Below are 18422 nucleotides of genomic sequence, written 5' to 3' on the forward strand. Positions count from 1 at the left end.
TACTTGACGCTTCTATTATGCAGTAAACATCTTAGTCTAAGTCATAATCACAATTGTTAGGAACTTACTTCACAGAACAACGTAAGTTTGTCATCAGGAAGGAGCCCATTGGCTTCATCTAGTAGGAAATCTCTTCTAATAAATTTCTTGAAACCCCAGTCTTTTCCTTGTACAAACCGATAAGCTCGCTGGCTCTCTGCAAAACAAAATTAGATCCGTTCTACTTAGCTCAAGCTGCAATACTACAAAGTAGATCAATCCTAGAAAGAGATTTCCAACCTTCTCCTATTTACATCTATCAGCTTTGATTTTAGCAGAACAGTTTGAGCCATCTGAATAATACCCTGTACCTGGGTAGGGTCACACGATATTATATAGAGAGATTCTACATGATGGAAAAATGTAAAGACTCAAATGATTTCAGCTTGCGGCAGTATTGAGGCTCATCAAGTTTATATGGCTTTTAGCAACAAGTATTTTTAAATTTGAATTTTGGGTGCATCAGTTAATCCACCTCTACTTTGTACCTCATTCACAGAAATAAAAATTTGACTAAACAGTTATCATAAACACGCTCATAATTGAACAGGACAGCATTTCAATGTAGTCATATAACTGTCAATTTTTAAAAAATGTCCAGTTTATTAAAATTCTACCAGATGAATTTGAATCTCTTAGTAACTTATAACCTCATTTTCCAGTTTAGGGTTTAAACAAGAGTCTGTATCCGAGCTGACCAATATATGTAAATTAAATAGGAAAGTAATCCTGTAAATTAAATAATGACATCTTTATGGTAATCAAAATTACCATTTTACAGATCAGCTTTGAGCCTGCTGGAATGGCTTCTGCTAATGATTAATCATGGTAAACCATGGGTTTTGCTTCTTATGACAAATTATTGATATTTGTTTTGCCAAGATTCAGAGACACACCATGAGTTAACACAAAGGTCTTTCATTTCTGGAACCTAGTTTCAATTCCAGCCCAAAGTGATAGGATGAAAGTCTATTGGCCATAAAAGATCCTACATGAAATGAATTGAAGCAGTCTTAATTCAGTCCCAAGTGAGCATGAACTTAGTGCGAAACTGCTATTACTTTGGCATTAAGTAATACCAGATACAACAACATGGCTGATTTAGAAAAATGAAGGAGGAGGTCCTCTTGAAACAGAGTCACATTGCTAAACAAGTGTAATAAAGTTCATTCTACTTCTAAAAAGAGCAACGCCAATGCTGTGAGTGCTTGATACCACTAACAGGTGCCACAAATCAAATTCCATTCCCAGTTCTAAAATCTCTCACCTTATTAATAGCAAAATTTAACTAATTTGCCCATAGATAATGCAAAATACCAGGGAAGAGGGGAAAAACAGAAGTTTTTTTTTGCTAAATAAATATTGACCAAGATGAACTCCACAAGACAGCATGCGTTTTTTAAAACGAGACCCCAAGCCGCGAGATCTCAATTGAGCATTTAAAGCTTTTGATATTAAACCAAAAAAGTTAATACAAATCTTGCAGTGAAATAGAGGCTACTTCATTCAAAATGAATATCTCAGTGATTTAAGTTGCAGTTACAGCATGTTAAACAAAACTGGCTGTTGAATGCATTAACAGTGCACAAAAGCGTATAACTAAATCATGGTACTGTGAGATGTGAAATCTCTGGTGATGAGCAACTTCCATACAATGCTGAATTTCTCTTAAAACACGATTGCCTAGCAGCTCAATCGATAACTGTTTCTCTCAAATAAAAGTGATGAAATAAAAAAAATGAACATTTACAACAGGTCTTTCAGCTTCCAAGAGAAAAGGCAATACTTTGCATTAAGAATTTTTTAGTCCTCCACCCAAAATGCTAGTCTTTTTTTTTCCAGATACTACCATATCAACTAGTACATTTCCTAGCATTTTGTATTAAAAGGTTAAGAGTTGTTTGACTCTCAGGTTGTCAAATACTTGAACTGTTCAATTGTGCAAGTTTTGTCAGGCACTGATGGCTTAAAGATAAAGCATCCTGTGAAAACAAAGTTATGCAAAGTGCAACTTGTCCACTCTTATCTCATTGCCCGAGAACCAACCATGAAATTTACACAGAAGTCCACAGTTTAGCTTTCAATCTCCCTATAGGAGATAGGCAGGCAAGATAATCAAATTGAAAAGCTCTCTCGTTCTCAAACAATTAAGGGCAATTATTTTTAGTTATGTTTTTAAGCTACTGAGATGCAAGCTTTCTCCTCCAATGTTAAAATAAACAATACTCAGGATTTCCATCCCTTCAGTGTTAATGGGTAGATCTGAAAATAACACTACTGTAGTTCAAATGGAATGAGTTACAGGCAGTAAAGAATAAAAACACTACATTTCCTTTTTTGCTTGGCTTCCATCTCTTATACAAAGTGGAGTAAGCCTTTCCCTGACCTTCTTCCCAAATCTTTATGTACAGAACCGAAAAGGTTGGAGTAACCATCTTCAGTTTGCATCATTCTGTAGCATTTAGTTTTGTCTTAGTGCAGTGAGGCTTGACATTGGCCAGGCTATTTGCTATACTGTGGACAATGCAGAACCAGGATGAGGTTACAAGGAGTTTCAAACATGCAGCTACATTCCCAACGAGGGAGCTGAAGTTGGAAGTTCAGTCGAACAGTAATGGCTCTTCACGACAATTATTAAAAAGAGCCTATATAAACAGTGCTGCCAGCAGCAGAAACATCATGCAGCCAGTGAATGTCTAACAACTGAATCCAGGCAGGATTTCTCATTAATTTAAACTTCAGCTCGAGTCGCATTTCTTGGCTTAGTAATTTTTAAAGCTACTAGAGGGGAGACTAATGGAATGTTGTTGCTTTATTGCAGTTGTGAGCATTGTGTATTTGCTATAACTTTTAGATCTTAAATGACAAAGCCTTTCAACTTGCACACAAATGCATAACTTCATAGAAACAGAAACTAGAAGGAGTAGGCCATTCGGCCCTTCTAGCCTTGCCCGACATTCATCTTGATCATAGAATTCAATATCCTGATCCCCCCTTCCTCCCATATCTCTCGACCCCTTAGCCCCAAGAGCTATATCTAATTTCTTCTTGAAATCACACAACGTTTTGGCCTCAACGACATACTGTAGTAGTGAATTCCACAGATTCACCACCCTCTGGGTGAAGAAATTTCTCTTCACCGTTTCTAAAAGGTTTACCCCTTATCCTCAAACTATGACCCCTAGTTCTGGACTCCCTCCGCCATTGGAAACATTCTTTCTAAATCCACCTTGTCTATGGGGCGGCACGGTAGCACAGTGGTTAGCACTGCTGCTTCACAGCTCCAGGGTTCGATTCCCGGCTCGGGTCACTGTCTGTGTGGAGTTTGCACATTCTCCTCGTGTCTGCGTGGGTTTCCTCCGGGTGCTCCGGTTTCCTCCCACAGTCCAAAGATGTGCGGGTTAGGTTGATTGGCCATGTTAAATTGCCCCTTAGTGTCCTGGGATGCGTAGGTTAGAGGGATTAGCGGGTAAAATATGTAGGGGTAGGGCCTGGGTGGGATTGTGGTCGGTGCAGACTCGATGGGCCGAATGGCCTCCTTCTGCACTGTAGGGTTTCTATGATTTCTAACCTTGTTAGAATTTTAAGTTTCTACGAGATCCCCTCTCACTCTTCTAAACTCCAGTGAATATAATCCTAACCGACCTAGACTCTCCTCATATGATGGACCTGCCATCCCAGGAATCAGCTTGGTAAACCTTCGCTGTACTCCCTCTATAGCAAGGACATCTTTCCTCACATAAGGACACCAAAACTGCACATAATACTCCAGATATGGCCTCACCAACACCCTATACAATTGTAGCAAACCATCTCTATACTCAAATCCTCTCATTACGAAGGTCAACATACCATTTGCCGCCTTTACTGCCTGCTGTACCTGCACGCTTACTTTCAAGCGAAGGATGCATGAGGGCCCAAAGGTCTCGTTGAGTACCCACCTCTCTCAATTTACATCCATTCAAGTAATAATCTGTCTTCCTATTATTGCTGCCAAGGTGGATAACCTCACATTTACCCACATTATACTGCATCTGCCATGCAGATGTTCATACACACAGCCTGTCCAAATCACGCTGAAGCATTTTTGCATCCTCCTCACAGCTCACCCTCGCACCCAACTTTGTATCATCTGTAAATCTGGAGATAATACATTCAGTTCCCTCTTCCAAATCATCAATATATAATGTGAACGGTTGGGGTCCGAGCACAGATCCATGCAGAATCCTACTAGTCACTGCCTACTAGCCAATCAGAAAAAGACCAGTTTATGCCAACTCTGTCTCCTATTTGCTAACCAGCTTTCTATCCATCTCAAGACATTACCTGCAATACCATGTGCTTAATGGTACATAGTAGTCTGTTATGTAAGACCTTGTCGAAAGCCTTCTGAAAGTCTAAATAAACCACATCCACTGGTTCTCCTCGGTCAACTCTACTCGTTACATTCTCATAAAAGTCCAATAGATTCCTCAAGCATGATTTCCCTTTTGTAAATCCATGCTGACTTTGTCTGATTATACCACTGCCGTACAAATGCCAAGTTATGAAATCCTTGATAATAGACTCTAACAACTTCCCAGTACCAGCGTTAGGCTCACTAGTCTACAGTTCCCTGTTTTCTCTCTACCTCCCTTTTTGAATAGTAGGTTTACATTAGCTACCCTCCAATCTGTAGGAACTATTCTAGAGTCCAAAGAATTGTGGAAAATAACCACCAATGGATCTACTCTTTCCAGGGCCACTTTCTTAAATACTCTGGGACGAAGTTTATCTGGACCTGGAGATTTATCCACCTTCAATCTCATCAATTTCCCCGAAACCATTTCTCTACTAATGCTGATTTCCTCCAGCTCCTCACTAAAACATGTTTTTTCTCAGCACTTCTGGCACATTATTCATGTCTTCCTTTGTGAAGACTGAAGCAAAGTACAAATTTAGTTCCTCAGCCATTTCTTTATTCCCCGTTATGAATTCTTCCCTTTCTGACTGTAAGGGACCTACATTCGTTTTTGTCGATCTTTTTCCCTTTACATATCTATAAAACTTTTACAGTCAGTAAATCTTCAATCAATCTAGTTTCAAAAAGAAAGCAAATCAGATGATAAATCAATTCTTATTTCTGGTGGTGGGTGGGGGTGAGGAGTGGAAACGGAAGGGAAGCATATTTTTCTGTTGACAGTAGATGCACATACTGATATGAAAACAATCCTTATTCAAGGAATCAAGTCTGAGCAGGGTAAGTGAATTCCAAATTTAATATATAAATGGCACTTTCTAAAAAGTAGTCTGCATCAAATTGTAAAATTGAGAAGGGTCATTAAAACACAGTTTTTGGCAAACCTGCTTTTGCAAGGACTCCAGCCTCAAGTAAAAGATAATTCCAAATTTCCATCAGATCAAGGGGAAAAGAAATCGAGAAAGGGGAAACATTGGTCATAAATAGTTGTTCCTTTACACCAGTTTGCACAACTGAATAGAACTGCATTTAAATGCTGAGCCTGTATCTGAAGCAGACTGTCACTTCACTTACCCATTGCCTTAGTTTCTTCACCTTTTGCGTTCAGAATGGAGAATTTAAATTTTGCTCTGACTTCACTTTTTGGACAGCTGACTAGCAGCAGGTAGAGTGATAGGTAATCTTTACTTTCCTCATCTAAACCCTTAGGGTTCACTCGGAGGCACCTTAAATATACATAAAAAATGAAATATGTTAAAAAGAAAATGAATGAATCACATACAGGCTAAAAAAAAATAAAGAGAGCATTTAGATGCAGGATTGGTCTGTCCCAAGTTTTTCCCTTCACCATGGCTTTATCATAACTGCATCTAGTTCACTGTATATGAAGTCCAGCTCAATTTTTTTTTTAAAAAGGATGGTCTATCTCTCACACACTCAATAATGCTACTGTTCAACAATTGCCATGCTGTACTTCATGTCATGTATTACCCACCATCTTTTAACTACACTTCCCAATCCATTTGAATGCACTAATAGTCCAAAGCACTGCTACAAAAACAAGACAACAAGCCAACAAATGTTTAAAGTCATACTTCAATTTATTCATGTCTCCAGTTCCTTCCTCCTCTTAACTTATAATTTATTCAATTTTACAATGAATTTGTCATACTTACCATTTTCCCTATAATTATCATGCAGCACTTGGGGGATGTGGGAATATTTAATCAATTTAGGTGAGGCAAGTTGCTTTTTAACTATGAACTGAAAAGCACAGCAACTCTCTTTCCTCATGAGCATTTTTATCCAATTTACCCCTGTGCACCTTAATGCCAATTATTTTTCTGCCTATTACCCTCAGTTCATCTCCTCCCCACTCTGCACTAATTCACCATCAATTACAAATAGATTATATTGCTTTTAAGCATTCATATGCTATTATTAAAGTTATTAGCATGTGAAAAGTTTAATGGGTGAAGTCAAAGAGAAAAAAAATCTTGTTTGCCAAATGCAAACTTGAAATTAAAAAGATTGCGAAGTTATTTAATGCCATGAAAACAGAACAGCTCACAACCCTGTTATGTGTATGTGCCTTCGCTTACCCTGATGTAGTCACTAGTTGGCATGAAGCATGAGCAATGCTAAAATTTATATTAAACAAAGCAGTGCATCCTGCTTAAAACGATATAAAAGCAGCTTCAGAAAACAGCTACAACTCTCAGATATTTACAGTTAAGAGAAGCTTTAGGACTTGATCTTTTATAGCTTTATCGAAGAGTGTTAAAATGTTGACATGTTGAATAGAACAGTTGGGAATACTTGAATGTTGAATCTTAGTACATTTGCATCAAATTACAATTCCACTTAAATTGGCCTTTGACGATAATTAGATGATGGATGATTTGTAACAACATAATTTCTCCAGTTTCTTCCAATTAGTTAAAGGTCCACTTGGAAAAATCTTGCAGCATCATAACCTTTGACTGTTTGAAATTAAATGCTGCATTAATAAATGTTTTAACAACACTGAAGGTGAAAGATCATGTCCGCAAGCAGTACAATGGCCAACGATAATCTTGATCAACGTATCATGATCAGGTCAAAAAATGCTAATACTTTTCTCATCAAGATTATGAAGATTTTCAACTGGACAGCTTCACCAACAATGTACCTGCCCACACTCCAGCCGATCAATTTCTCCCTTTATTTAAACGATAATTACCACTAATCCATCAATTCTGCCATTTGAACCTTACCAGACTAAGTTACATTTGTGTGTAGCATATGGCAGAATGGAAAGAGATTGTTTTGAATATGACAGCAAGTCTAGCCCAGAGTAAGGTACAATAAATGGCTTGGGAATGTGCTAAGTCAATTCTTGTCATTTATTGTTTGGAGGGCCGAGAGTTCTTCTTGCTCCAAAAAAAAACACTACTCAATAGTTTAAATTGATAAGAGGAAGAGGTGCACTTCAAGACGAGGGGATTTTCACAGTAACTTCACTATAGTGTTAATGTAAGCCTACTTATGACACCAATAAATAAACAAACTTAAACAATGGAAATGCACTGCATGTATTTTAACTTTTGGAAAGAGAAAGGATGTGCTGTTTCAGATTTCAGTTCTGACAAAAGGGCTGACACAAAACATCAATCAACTTTTCTAACTTGACGTATTGCATTTTTGGAGGCCAAACTGAGAAAAGGAATACAAAATAAGCAGGAGGATGGTGAGGGGGTAGAGGAAGTGATAAACCTTGGAGTGCATGTCCACAGGTCCCAGAAGGTGGCAGGATAGGTAGACAAGATGGCAAAAAAGGCATATGGAATCATTTCCCTTATTGGACGAGATATAGAATACAAAAGCAGGGATGTAATTCTGTATAACTACATAAAACACTATCGTGCCACAGCTGGAGTTTTGCGTACAATTCTGGTCACCACATTACAGGAAGGAAATAATTGCTCCGGACAGAGTACAGGAGAGATTTGCAAGAATGTTGCCAGGCCTGTAATCTGCAACTGAGGAAAGATTGGGTAGGCTAGGGTTGTTTCTCAGAACAGAAGAGGCTGAGGGGTGACATAATTGAGGTGTACAAAACGAGGGAGCTGGATAGACAAGAAAGACTTATTTCAATGACCAGGGGGCACAGATTTAAGATTACTGGTAGAAGGATTAGATGGTAATTAGGAAAACTGTTTTCACCCAGAAGGTCCTTGGTATCTGGAACTCTCTGCCTAGATTGGTGGTTGAGGCAGAAACCCTCAGCTCATTTACAAGGTATCCTGATCCGCACCTGAAGTGCTACACTGCAAGGCTACAGACCAGGTGCTGGAAGATGGAAACAGAATGGGTTGTTGATTTTTCCAGCTGGCGCAGGCATGGGCTCTATGGCCTCTTTCTGCGCTTTAACTTTTCTATGGTTCTCTTTCCAAATGTTAAAAGGTGTCCTATACATTTATTTTATAATCTGCTTATTCTATTCTCAATCGAGGGAGAGGGGAAGTGGAAGGGAAAGGGGATGATGCAGAACAATTTTTATTGTGGGGAGACGACACTGAAGGCAAAAATCTGCTTCCTTTCATCATTACAAATCAGTACCATCATTGGTCAGCAATGACATAACCAGACTGCATTCCGACATTGATGCAGCTACTGTTTTTCTTACTTTTTTTATAATTGATTATAGTACTGCTCAGACAGTCTTCTAACACTGATATTTTGTGGGTACCTCAACATAGTCACGAATTTATTGAAGCAGTGTATTTTTAATTTCATGAATTTTGTGTTCATTCAACTTTCAGCAGTCTCCCGCAAGATCCGGGATCTACGGACTCCACTTATTGCAAAAATAGAGTTCTCTTTACTATGACTTCCATGCTCAAAAGTTTTAAAATATTATTGCAAAATAGAATAAGGTAATCACCTGGAAGGATGAAAGCTACAAGATAGAGTAAGATGTTTTTCATCACTTTTAGTAGGGGGTAGCCAAGGAAATTAATTTCATTACTCTTTAAAGAAGAAACATTTTTGTTTCATCAGCATTACTATTGATAATTGTTGACTCACCACATTTCAAGGAAACTGAATTAACAATTGATATACTGCACTACTGTGTATGCTATTTAGGTGCATTACACGCTTAGCCTCTTGAGCTCATTATCCTAAGACTCAAGTGCAAACCATTTTCTGAAATCAATATTTTTCAAGTATTGACAGAACAAAAAAGGTTAAAATAATGGTATAATGTCTGATTTGTAAAGTGATCTCAACGATGTCACTCACTCTTCAGATATTTCAATATCAGAATGTTGTTTTTTTAACCTCTTAAGATGAATAAATTAAACAGATGTTCATTATAATTTTAACTTAAAAGCAAAGTATTGATGATATATTTGATTGTAAAGAAAAAAATGTAACCAACATAGCTGATGCTCATTCTGTGTTCACACCTTGTTAGTACATTATATTAAGCCATCAACATAGTTTAATTGTTAAATAGAACCAAGCCAGTCAGGAAAGAGCTGAATTCTCTAACCATTTCCTTTCATTCCTGATTTTAACCCAGTACAAATCTGGTCTCCAAGGCAAATTATATTCTGCTCGTACAGTATAAAATGGTTGTAAAAAAAAAAAATCACATTTAAAAAAAATTGTATAGGTAAAATAACTAGTTGACAATCTATCTTACTCCTGCATAAACACAGCACATATCTCCTTCTGATTCGGCAAAGTGAAAATAAACGTTTCATAATTGCACATCTAGTAATTAAGACTAATGTGGATGAATATTTTATAGCATGATACAGAACATACCCTCCAAATTTTGCCTCTTTAGTTTGAGATAGAACATTCCAAATGGAAGCACTTTCAATACAAGGATTGCTCTCTCATAACACCCAAAATAAAAATGAGAGAGAAAATTAAATTCTTTATGGTCGAGGATGCTCTCTCGAGAGCAAGCTTCCTAACTTCTCCAATGGCTCAGTCCATGCAATCAGGTCTTGGATCTGGAGGACCCAATATTAACTCTGAGCCAGGAAAACTATCAGGTGACATTTTCTGAAGGAAAATCCATAAGTATGACTTTCCCCCAGGTCCTGCCAAGATTAGTTGCAAGAGCCATTTTAGATTTCCTCAACATGTTTCCTCCCCAACACAGCCAGTCAGATTGACACTGTGAAAAGTATCCAGGAAGCAGATACTAGTTAAGTCTAACATCACAGTTGTTTGAAAGGTAGGCTCAGTGGACTGGGAGGCACCTCCTGTCCTACAGACAGAGCAATAAAGTAGCTTACCTCAAGGCAATCTGCTGTCCTTACCTGTTCTGGCCTACATATGATTCCAGAGCCACATCAAAGTGGTTGACTCTCAACTGCGCTCTGAAATGGCTGCGTTCAAGGGCAACTAGGGATGGGCAAGAAATGCTGGCCAGCCAGCAACACCCATGTTTCATGAGTGAATGATAAAAAAATCTGGCCCTTCACACCTTTTCATTGACCAGGATTCCAGAGTGGGATTTTCTTTTTTTAAATTTTAGCTCTTCCCTCCAACCTCATCTGCCCTGGGAGATTAAAATTACCCTCAAAGCATCTGTTAAATTAGAGGCTCTAAACTGCATGGATTGTGACATGCGACAATTGGTCTACGTACTGCTTATTTAGGAAATGGAAAATCAGCCCAGTTTTTCCCACTTAATTTCTATCTAGCAATCCCTGCTGGAACTGGGTGTGTGGACATGGAGTAAGAACTTGGTTTGGATCATTTGTTATGCCTGCACAATAAAATAGTTTATCAAAATTCACCATCCAGATTCACATCCAGTTGGGATACTATCGAGTTGGAGGATGTACTGGATAGCAATCCAGCATCCATAGAACCCTACTCTGTCAGTGTTGTTACCTTCAGATTTTTTTAAAAATTCATTCATAGGACATGGGTATTGCTGGCTGGCCAGCATTTATTGCCCATCCCTAGTTGCCTGAGGGCAGTTGAGAGTCAACCACATTGCTGTGGCTCTGGAGTCACATGTAGGCCAGACCAGGTAAAGACAGCAGATTACCTTCCCTAAAGGACATTCGTGAACCAGATGGGTTTTTCCGACAATCGACAATGGTTTTGTGGTCATCAGTAGATTCTTAATTCCACTTTTAAAAAAAAATTGATTTTGAATTCCACCACCTGCCATGGTGGGATTTGAACCCGGGTCCTCAGAACATTAGCTGAGTTTCTGGATTAATAGTCTAGTGATATTACCACTAGGCCATCGCCTTCCCTAAGATGGGAGAAAATTATTGAAAAATACATTTTTCTTTTAAAAAGCATCATCAGGCTACTGGGACTAGTTTTGCCACGCTCGCGTCCCTATGCTCAAAGGGATATAATTTTACCTATGACCTCATCAAGGATGTCCACAAAGCAGTTTCTAGCTGTGCACAATGTACCAAATTTTAAGTCTCTATTCTTGCGAGGGTAGGAGAGTTGGAATATGCATCAGAAGGTAATTTATTTTATGCACTGCATTTCGTGCTTGGGATAAGGGGAGAGTTTAATATAATTTGAAAGCATGGCGTCTTCCTGCCAGTTTACAGAAATGCTCCCATTTTGACTTGCGTGTAGAGTATAATAAACATGATTATAGCATTTCTCTGAAAATGGACAGTTGGCAAAGTTACAATAATCAAACATATTCCCAAGGACCGACGGGTTATTTTTGTGTTAACCACGTGTTAAATTAAGGTGGATTACCACACAAAATTATTTTAGAAACTGACAACTTCGGTCAGTGTGCGAAAAACTTGTGGTGAATGAATCTGAATGGGAAGAACAAGGAAGGAGTGAGGAAAGAACTTTCAGTGCAGACTCACAATTATCAAGTTTTTCTTCCATGAATGCAACCTTGCTTTTTGGAGGGTCAGACACCACCCTTTCTGATGTCTTATTACATCACATCCAAATACATAATAGCCAAACTAATCTTCCAGAAACTGACACAACATAAATGAATGTAAACTTTACACCCTGCCTTTATTTACACATAAATCAAATATTTACAGATTTCACTGATAAAATACGGACATATATTTCCTGTCTCACACGAAGAGATTCAACTTAAACTGCAGTCTCAATCTATTGCAAGTTGGTACATTATAGCAGTGTGCTTTGTTGACACACAGTAAACCATATTCTGTGTCTCAATGTATGTTTAACAGTACTTCTATCTGACCTGGCTTGGTGCCAACACTAGGAACCCAATAATGGAAACATGCCATCTCTTAATAATAATGTCCCTCTACACTACAAAATAAGGATAGCAAAATGTGTGTCTCCTTGCACTAAAATCCATCACTTTTAGAAACGAAGTAAAAACTGCCATGTTTCACAGACAAAGGGCTTTACCACTTATGCTATCGCATTTATAGTTTACCTAAAGGTTTGGAATTTGAGCATTCTGGAAGCCACATATTAAAAAGATATGGTGTTGCCAAATACACTGCATTTTCATTTGGATTTTATAAATGCTGAAAATTGTTCCCTTATTAGTAATGAGGATGAACCATAACATTGCACCTAGAACTTAGAAACATAATCCTGCATTTAACTTTAAATAAAATATCAAGATTACATGAACCAAACACGAATTTTCAAATTGTGGTAACAGTAGTTCTGGAAAAGGCAACCATGAGTACGACACTGTACCAAAGATTTCTGCATTACTCACTACATAAAGTGAAGTACTCATTTCCTCTATTCCTCAACCAGCCCACTTCTTTTACATTGCAATTAAATTATATCTAATACATTGAAATGCTAGAAATATCATTGGCAAGTGCAACAATCTCAGCAAGTTATTCTTGAAACAAAACTATCAGAAAATTTAGTGTTTGCAAAGATGTTGAAGTTTGTCAGTTTTGGTGGTCTGTACAACTCAGGTGAAACTACAGCAACAAATAATTCCTCTTGCTTTTTCACTGGAGAGCAGAAGGAATGAGAGCAATGAACAACTAATCTCACATCTAAAGAACTCTGCTCAGAAGAAAGAAGGGCAAGATAATGAAAAATGAAGTACTAATATTTGCAAGTAACATTAAGAGTAATATTTATAGAACACTAAATAAACCAACATGTCAGGTATCCCAGATTTTAGCCCTTTGGTCCAGATCAAGAGGTTCCTCTCTCTCTCTCCTCTCCCCCCCCCCCCCCCCCCTCTCTCCCCTCTCCCCCCTCTCTCTCTCTCCCCTCTCTTCTCCCCCCCCCCCGGATCTTTGTAAGGGTGCTTAATAAATTCCAATACTCCATTCACCAACTGGGAGACAATGAAATACAAATTGGGAGGGACAAAGGGCACTTTAACTCTCAATATCAACAGTAAATAATTATTCAGAATCTACTGTACAGTGATGGATTGTGAACATAAAACAACAAAGTGCTTTAGAAATTATGTCTGACTAGTGCTAAGAATTAAAATGGCCAGCTTGAAACTGATAGATAGCAAAAGAGTTGCTCATAGGTATGGAGCAAAATTGGTTAATATTAAGCCTTGAGCCAATTTGCTGGGTTTTAAATTTCTAACAACCGGTGTCTGATCTCATAATTCTACCTACGGTACAAATATATTCTTTTGATTTAAATGGTTACAGATACCACAGGGTTGTCATGGAGGATTACACACACGCAAGGGTTCAAGAATTCTGAAATTTGGATTACCCACTATATCTGCATGGAAATTTTAAAATTAGGTGCCATGGCTTCCACGGCCTTGGAAAGGAACTTCTAGTTCACGGGCAATATAGTGATTAGGTCAAATGCATTAAGCCACAATATAAATTTCATTTCACTACATGCTTCACTAAGCCTTTCAATCATTTTGCCTTTCCCAAAACTACTCATAAGCAAATCCCCACTTATAAATGCAAACGTTATCATACGGAGTTCCACACTCACCACTTTAATTTATCATTTGCTCCAGATGAGAAAGTTGAGCTCTTGATAACTTCTCCCATTTCCTCTCGGCAGAAACTGAAGTTGTTAATAGTCCACATATAGGAGAACTTCACTACTTTTATCTAGCAAATAGGAAAAAAAAAGGGGGAAGGAAATAAATACTTGAATATTCAAACAAATGGCAATCATTTAACTACAAATAACAGTAGATTCATGCTCTATTTTTGTGCATTCATAATTAAGCAAAGGGCAGGAAGAGGCCAGAATCCAAAGAAAGGAATTCTCCTATGGCAGTTCAAATTATAATTGATATTTAGATTAGTGCAGCATTCATAAATTCCAACTCCATGGCAGGTAATAATGAACTCCTAACTTCATTGAATAACCAATCAATTAGCAATAAATACAGATAACGAATTTCTGAACATCACTGAACTGCTTTGAAAAATTCAAGCCCTTGCATCCTGAACTGTGCTGTTACTAATTATCTTGTGCAATCTGTTACAGATGACCTGAGAGGATTATCTATTCCATGGAGTTTCAAAGAATTCGCGATAATCAAATTGAAACACACAAAATTCTTAAGGGGCTTGACAGGGAACGTACTGAGAAAGCATCAACAGGGTATAAGGAGTGGGCCATTTTGGACAGATGCATTTGCATCAGATAGTTGTGAGGGGGTCATCAAGGCGGTTTTTCTTTGTCAGTTCCCACACCACCTGCTGCATGAATCTGCTGTTATTCGTAGTTGCATCACTGCAGTTTCTTTCAATATTCCTGACAGATACGTCCTTCAGAATTCAGCCAGCTCAGCCTGTAGTGGTGGACATTGATGCCCTCTACCCAGAGTACATTCTGTGCCCTTGTTATCCTTAGCATTTCTTCCAAGTGTTGTTTACTTGACAGATTCCTGATTCATCAGCTGAGGGAGGGCAATAGTTATCAATGAGTAGTTTCCTTGTGCATGTTCGAGGCTGATGTTATGAGGCTAACATGGAGTCCAGAGTCAATGCTAAAGATTTTCAGGGCAACTTCCTGCTGACAGTATACAAATGTGCTACTGTCTGTGGTGGGTCTAACCTAGTGAGGAGTCTAACATCATCAGGTTAAAGTCCAACATGTTTATTTGGTAGCAAACGCCATGGTGTTTGCTACCAAATAAACCTGTTGGACTTTAACCTGGTGTTGTTAGACTCCTTACTGTGTTTACCCCAGTCCAACGCCGGCATCTCCACATCGTGGGTCTAACCTGCCAGAGGGACAAAATATATCTAGAGATAGTGATGGAGCATCTCAGATATTGGCTGCAAGATACAAGATGATGAATATGACTACTTCAGGATATTCCTGGACTAGTCTGCAGGCGCCCTTCCAAATTTTGCCACAAGCCTTCAGACGTTAGTAAGGGAAACTTTGCAGAGCCCAGTGCGCCATTATCATTTCCAGTGCTCGAGTTGATGCTGGGTGGTCAATCAGATTTTATCCTATTTCGACTTTCCTGTAGCAGTTTAGTACAACTCAATAGCTTTCTATTTCAGAGGCAAGTTAAATAGAGCTGTAATCCCATATATACCAGGTCAAGACATTAGTGAACCAGATGGATTTGCAAAACAATCTCAGTTTCATGGTCACAATTACTAAGAGTAGCTTTTAATTCCAAATGTTATTAATTGAAATTAAATTCCACCAGTTACCATGGTGAGCTCTAAAACACGTGTCCCCAGAGCATTAAGACTGGAATTTTGGATTACTAGTGTAGTGACATTACTACCAGCACGCCACTGTCCCCCCATTTCTTAAATTCTTGCACCTGGTATTCTCCGGAGCTCTCCCACTCAAGAACTAACCAGGCTCAAGTCTGCTTAGCTTCAAAGATCAGGCATTTGCAGACCAGTATGGTCTTCTGAATGGTCTATTCCAACTTCTATTCCTTAGGTCTAATGAGATAGCTCAGTTCAACTGGCAGCTCCAACTACTGGTTCAGAGGTGACAGGTCTGAGCTCATAATTTAGGCCAGAATTCCATTGTAATCATTAGAAATTGCTGCAAAGATACTAAGCTTTGGAACAAGACGTTAAACAGAATTCCTTTCTGCCTGCTCCATTGATTCGGATAGACTTTGAAAACCCAGGGTATTATTCAATGAGAAACAGGGACAAGATCCTTTGCAATCTGAACTAATATTCTTTCATCAGCCAATATCACTAAAAGCAATTAACTGGCCAATTAGCATCTTGCTGTTTGGGTAACATTGTTGGTGTAGAATGGCTGATACTTTTGTCCATGTAATATTAATTGAACTTGAAAAGTAATTCAATTTGCAAAGTATAATGAAAGATCATGATGTAATATAGCATAAAAGCAAGGGTGATTGCCCCATGCTGCTCTTAGGATTTAACTGTTCTGTAATGGGAGTTATTTAATGAAAGCTATTTATAATTTATAAGACGTTGTATTTTTCTCAGCAGGGAGCTAAAATACTGTGGCATTGGTTGCCTCAATTCATCATGAACTGTACAATACCTTTCTCATCAAGTCATAGGATGTAGTTCTCAAGGAATTCTACTGACTAAAAATGCCTTGAATAAATTTAATTTGCTGAAGTTAACATTTTAGAAACAGAAGGGGTTATGAAATTCAGACTCTTCTGCAAAGAAGAAACTTCATAGCTGTTTGAGGAAGAGTAAAATTTGCATTTGGCTTTATTCTGGCACAGGCATTGATTGTACATACAATCCGGGTGCTGCAGGATATTCATACAAAATGAATACTGTTTAGTCAGCAATTGGCAACTTTAATTACTGGGTCCAGAGCTCATAACTTTGGTTGGAATTCCAATGAATTGGTTAGAGATTTCTATCCATATCATCGATACTGAGCTTTAGAACAGGATGCAATCAAGACAGATTTAATTTAGGAATAACCTTATGACTGAGAATTTTATATTTGGTAAAAATGGTTACATTACCTACAATTTTCTGTGCCCTATATGGGATAATACATTGTTTCAATCATTTACTAGGGAATATTTGAGGACCAGGGTGACATAGATACGGTAGATAGTCAACATCTTTTCCTCAAAGGTAAGGGAGTCTAAAACTAGAGAGCATAGGTTTAAGGTAGCAGGGAAGATACACAAAAGAGTCCAGAGGGGCAATTTTTTCACTGAGGGTGGTGACTAGAGGCAGTAGTAGAGGCAGGTACAATTTTGTCCTTTAAAAAGCATTGAGACAGTTATATGGGTAAAATGGGTATAGAGGGATATGGGCCAAATGCAGGCAATTGGGACTAGTTTAGTGGTTAAAAACTGGACAAGTTGGGCCTGTTTCCATGCTGTAAACCTCTATGATTCTAAATACAAGGGAAATTTAAACATTGTCTTTACAAAATGGTCACAACTCTAGTAAAATGTATTTAACAGCATCAGGAAACTTTTATTATCTGCGATTGGTAAAGCCTCTTCAATAAGGTACCAACCTACATGTGTGAAAAGAGTGCATGTGTCCAAACTGAGGCATTGGCTCCTAAACCTTGGTAATCCAGCCAAGGAAACTGAGGCAATCCAGCTCTATTAGCACTTATTGATTTTCTGTCCTGTGAATTAGATCTTCTTGATTCACTGACAGATTGATCCTTTTTTAAAATTTTAATCCATTCTTCAAGTTGCAAAGCCAATGTGCAGAGTGGACCGGGCAAGCCCTTAATCCATCTCCTTGCACCAAAAAGCAAGTCAAATTGAATTTAATTCATGGTCCCCACAAGAGAGACATACAAGGTCCAAGCTGACAAGAAAAGGCATTACACCTGATCTTGGGCTTGATCTTAGCCACAATGTTGAGAGGTGCACCCTTGCCAGGTGATCACGGTTTCACCTCTGCCAGCTAAGTATCCTAAATCGAAACATCAAGTTTGATCATCATCAGCAACTGAAGACACTCAAATTAACGAGAGCATGGATATAAATGTCATACTGATGAAGCCATGAAGGATACGCAAGTACATATGTGGTTCACAAATATAACACGTTTCAACACCCTGCAATGGGGTTTGTAATTTGAATCCTTTACAGCTTTAACAGCTGGCGTGGAAAAACTTCAACCTTCAGTGCATTCTGCACAATATGGTCAAGCATGCGACAGAAACAAAATTTGAAAGGCTGTGATCAAGACACTGTTACAAATAAAAAACAAAGTACTGGAAAAAACTCAGGTCTGGTGGCATCTGTGGAGACAGAAACAGGGTTAACATTTTGAATCCAATATGACTCTTCTTTGGCATTGGTATTACAATTTAGAAACAGCCAGACTGCCCACAGGAATAATGTGAATATGTGCCACATGGCATGGTAACAATTGAGTCTAGCAGATCAAGAAGGGCCCAGGTACTATCCCTAACCAGCATTAAGTAAACTGTCTCAATCCCCTTCATCACTATTCAAGTTATCTAGGGTCAAGTTTGGCAGCAATGCCTTCTCACAAGC

General features: G+C 38.4%; 1 protein-coding gene across 4 annotated transcripts in view; it reads right to left on the minus strand.

The window, feature by feature from the left end:
* spop (speckle type BTB/POZ protein) overlaps window positions 1-18422 on the minus strand; it is a 123706-nt gene that overhangs the window by 36366 nt on the left and 68918 nt on the right. For all 4 annotated transcript variants that reach the window (XM_078223857.1, XM_078223860.1, XM_078223859.1 and 1 more), the window contains exons 4-6: window positions 13943-14064; window positions 5573-5724; window positions 69-196 (exon numbers count right to left, since the gene is read on the minus strand). In XM_078223857.1, the coding sequence (XP_078079983.1) occupies window positions 69-196; window positions 5573-5724; window positions 13943-14064 (402 nt within the window). The remainder of the gene's footprint in view (window positions 1-68; window positions 197-5572; window positions 5725-13942; window positions 14065-18422) is intronic.

Source organism: Mustelus asterias, chromosome 11 (genome assembly GCF_964213995.1).
Source record: "Mustelus asterias chromosome 11, sMusAst1.hap1.1, whole genome shotgun sequence".
Classification (NCBI taxonomy): Eukaryota; Metazoa; Chordata; class Chondrichthyes; order Carcharhiniformes; family Triakidae; genus Mustelus; species Mustelus asterias.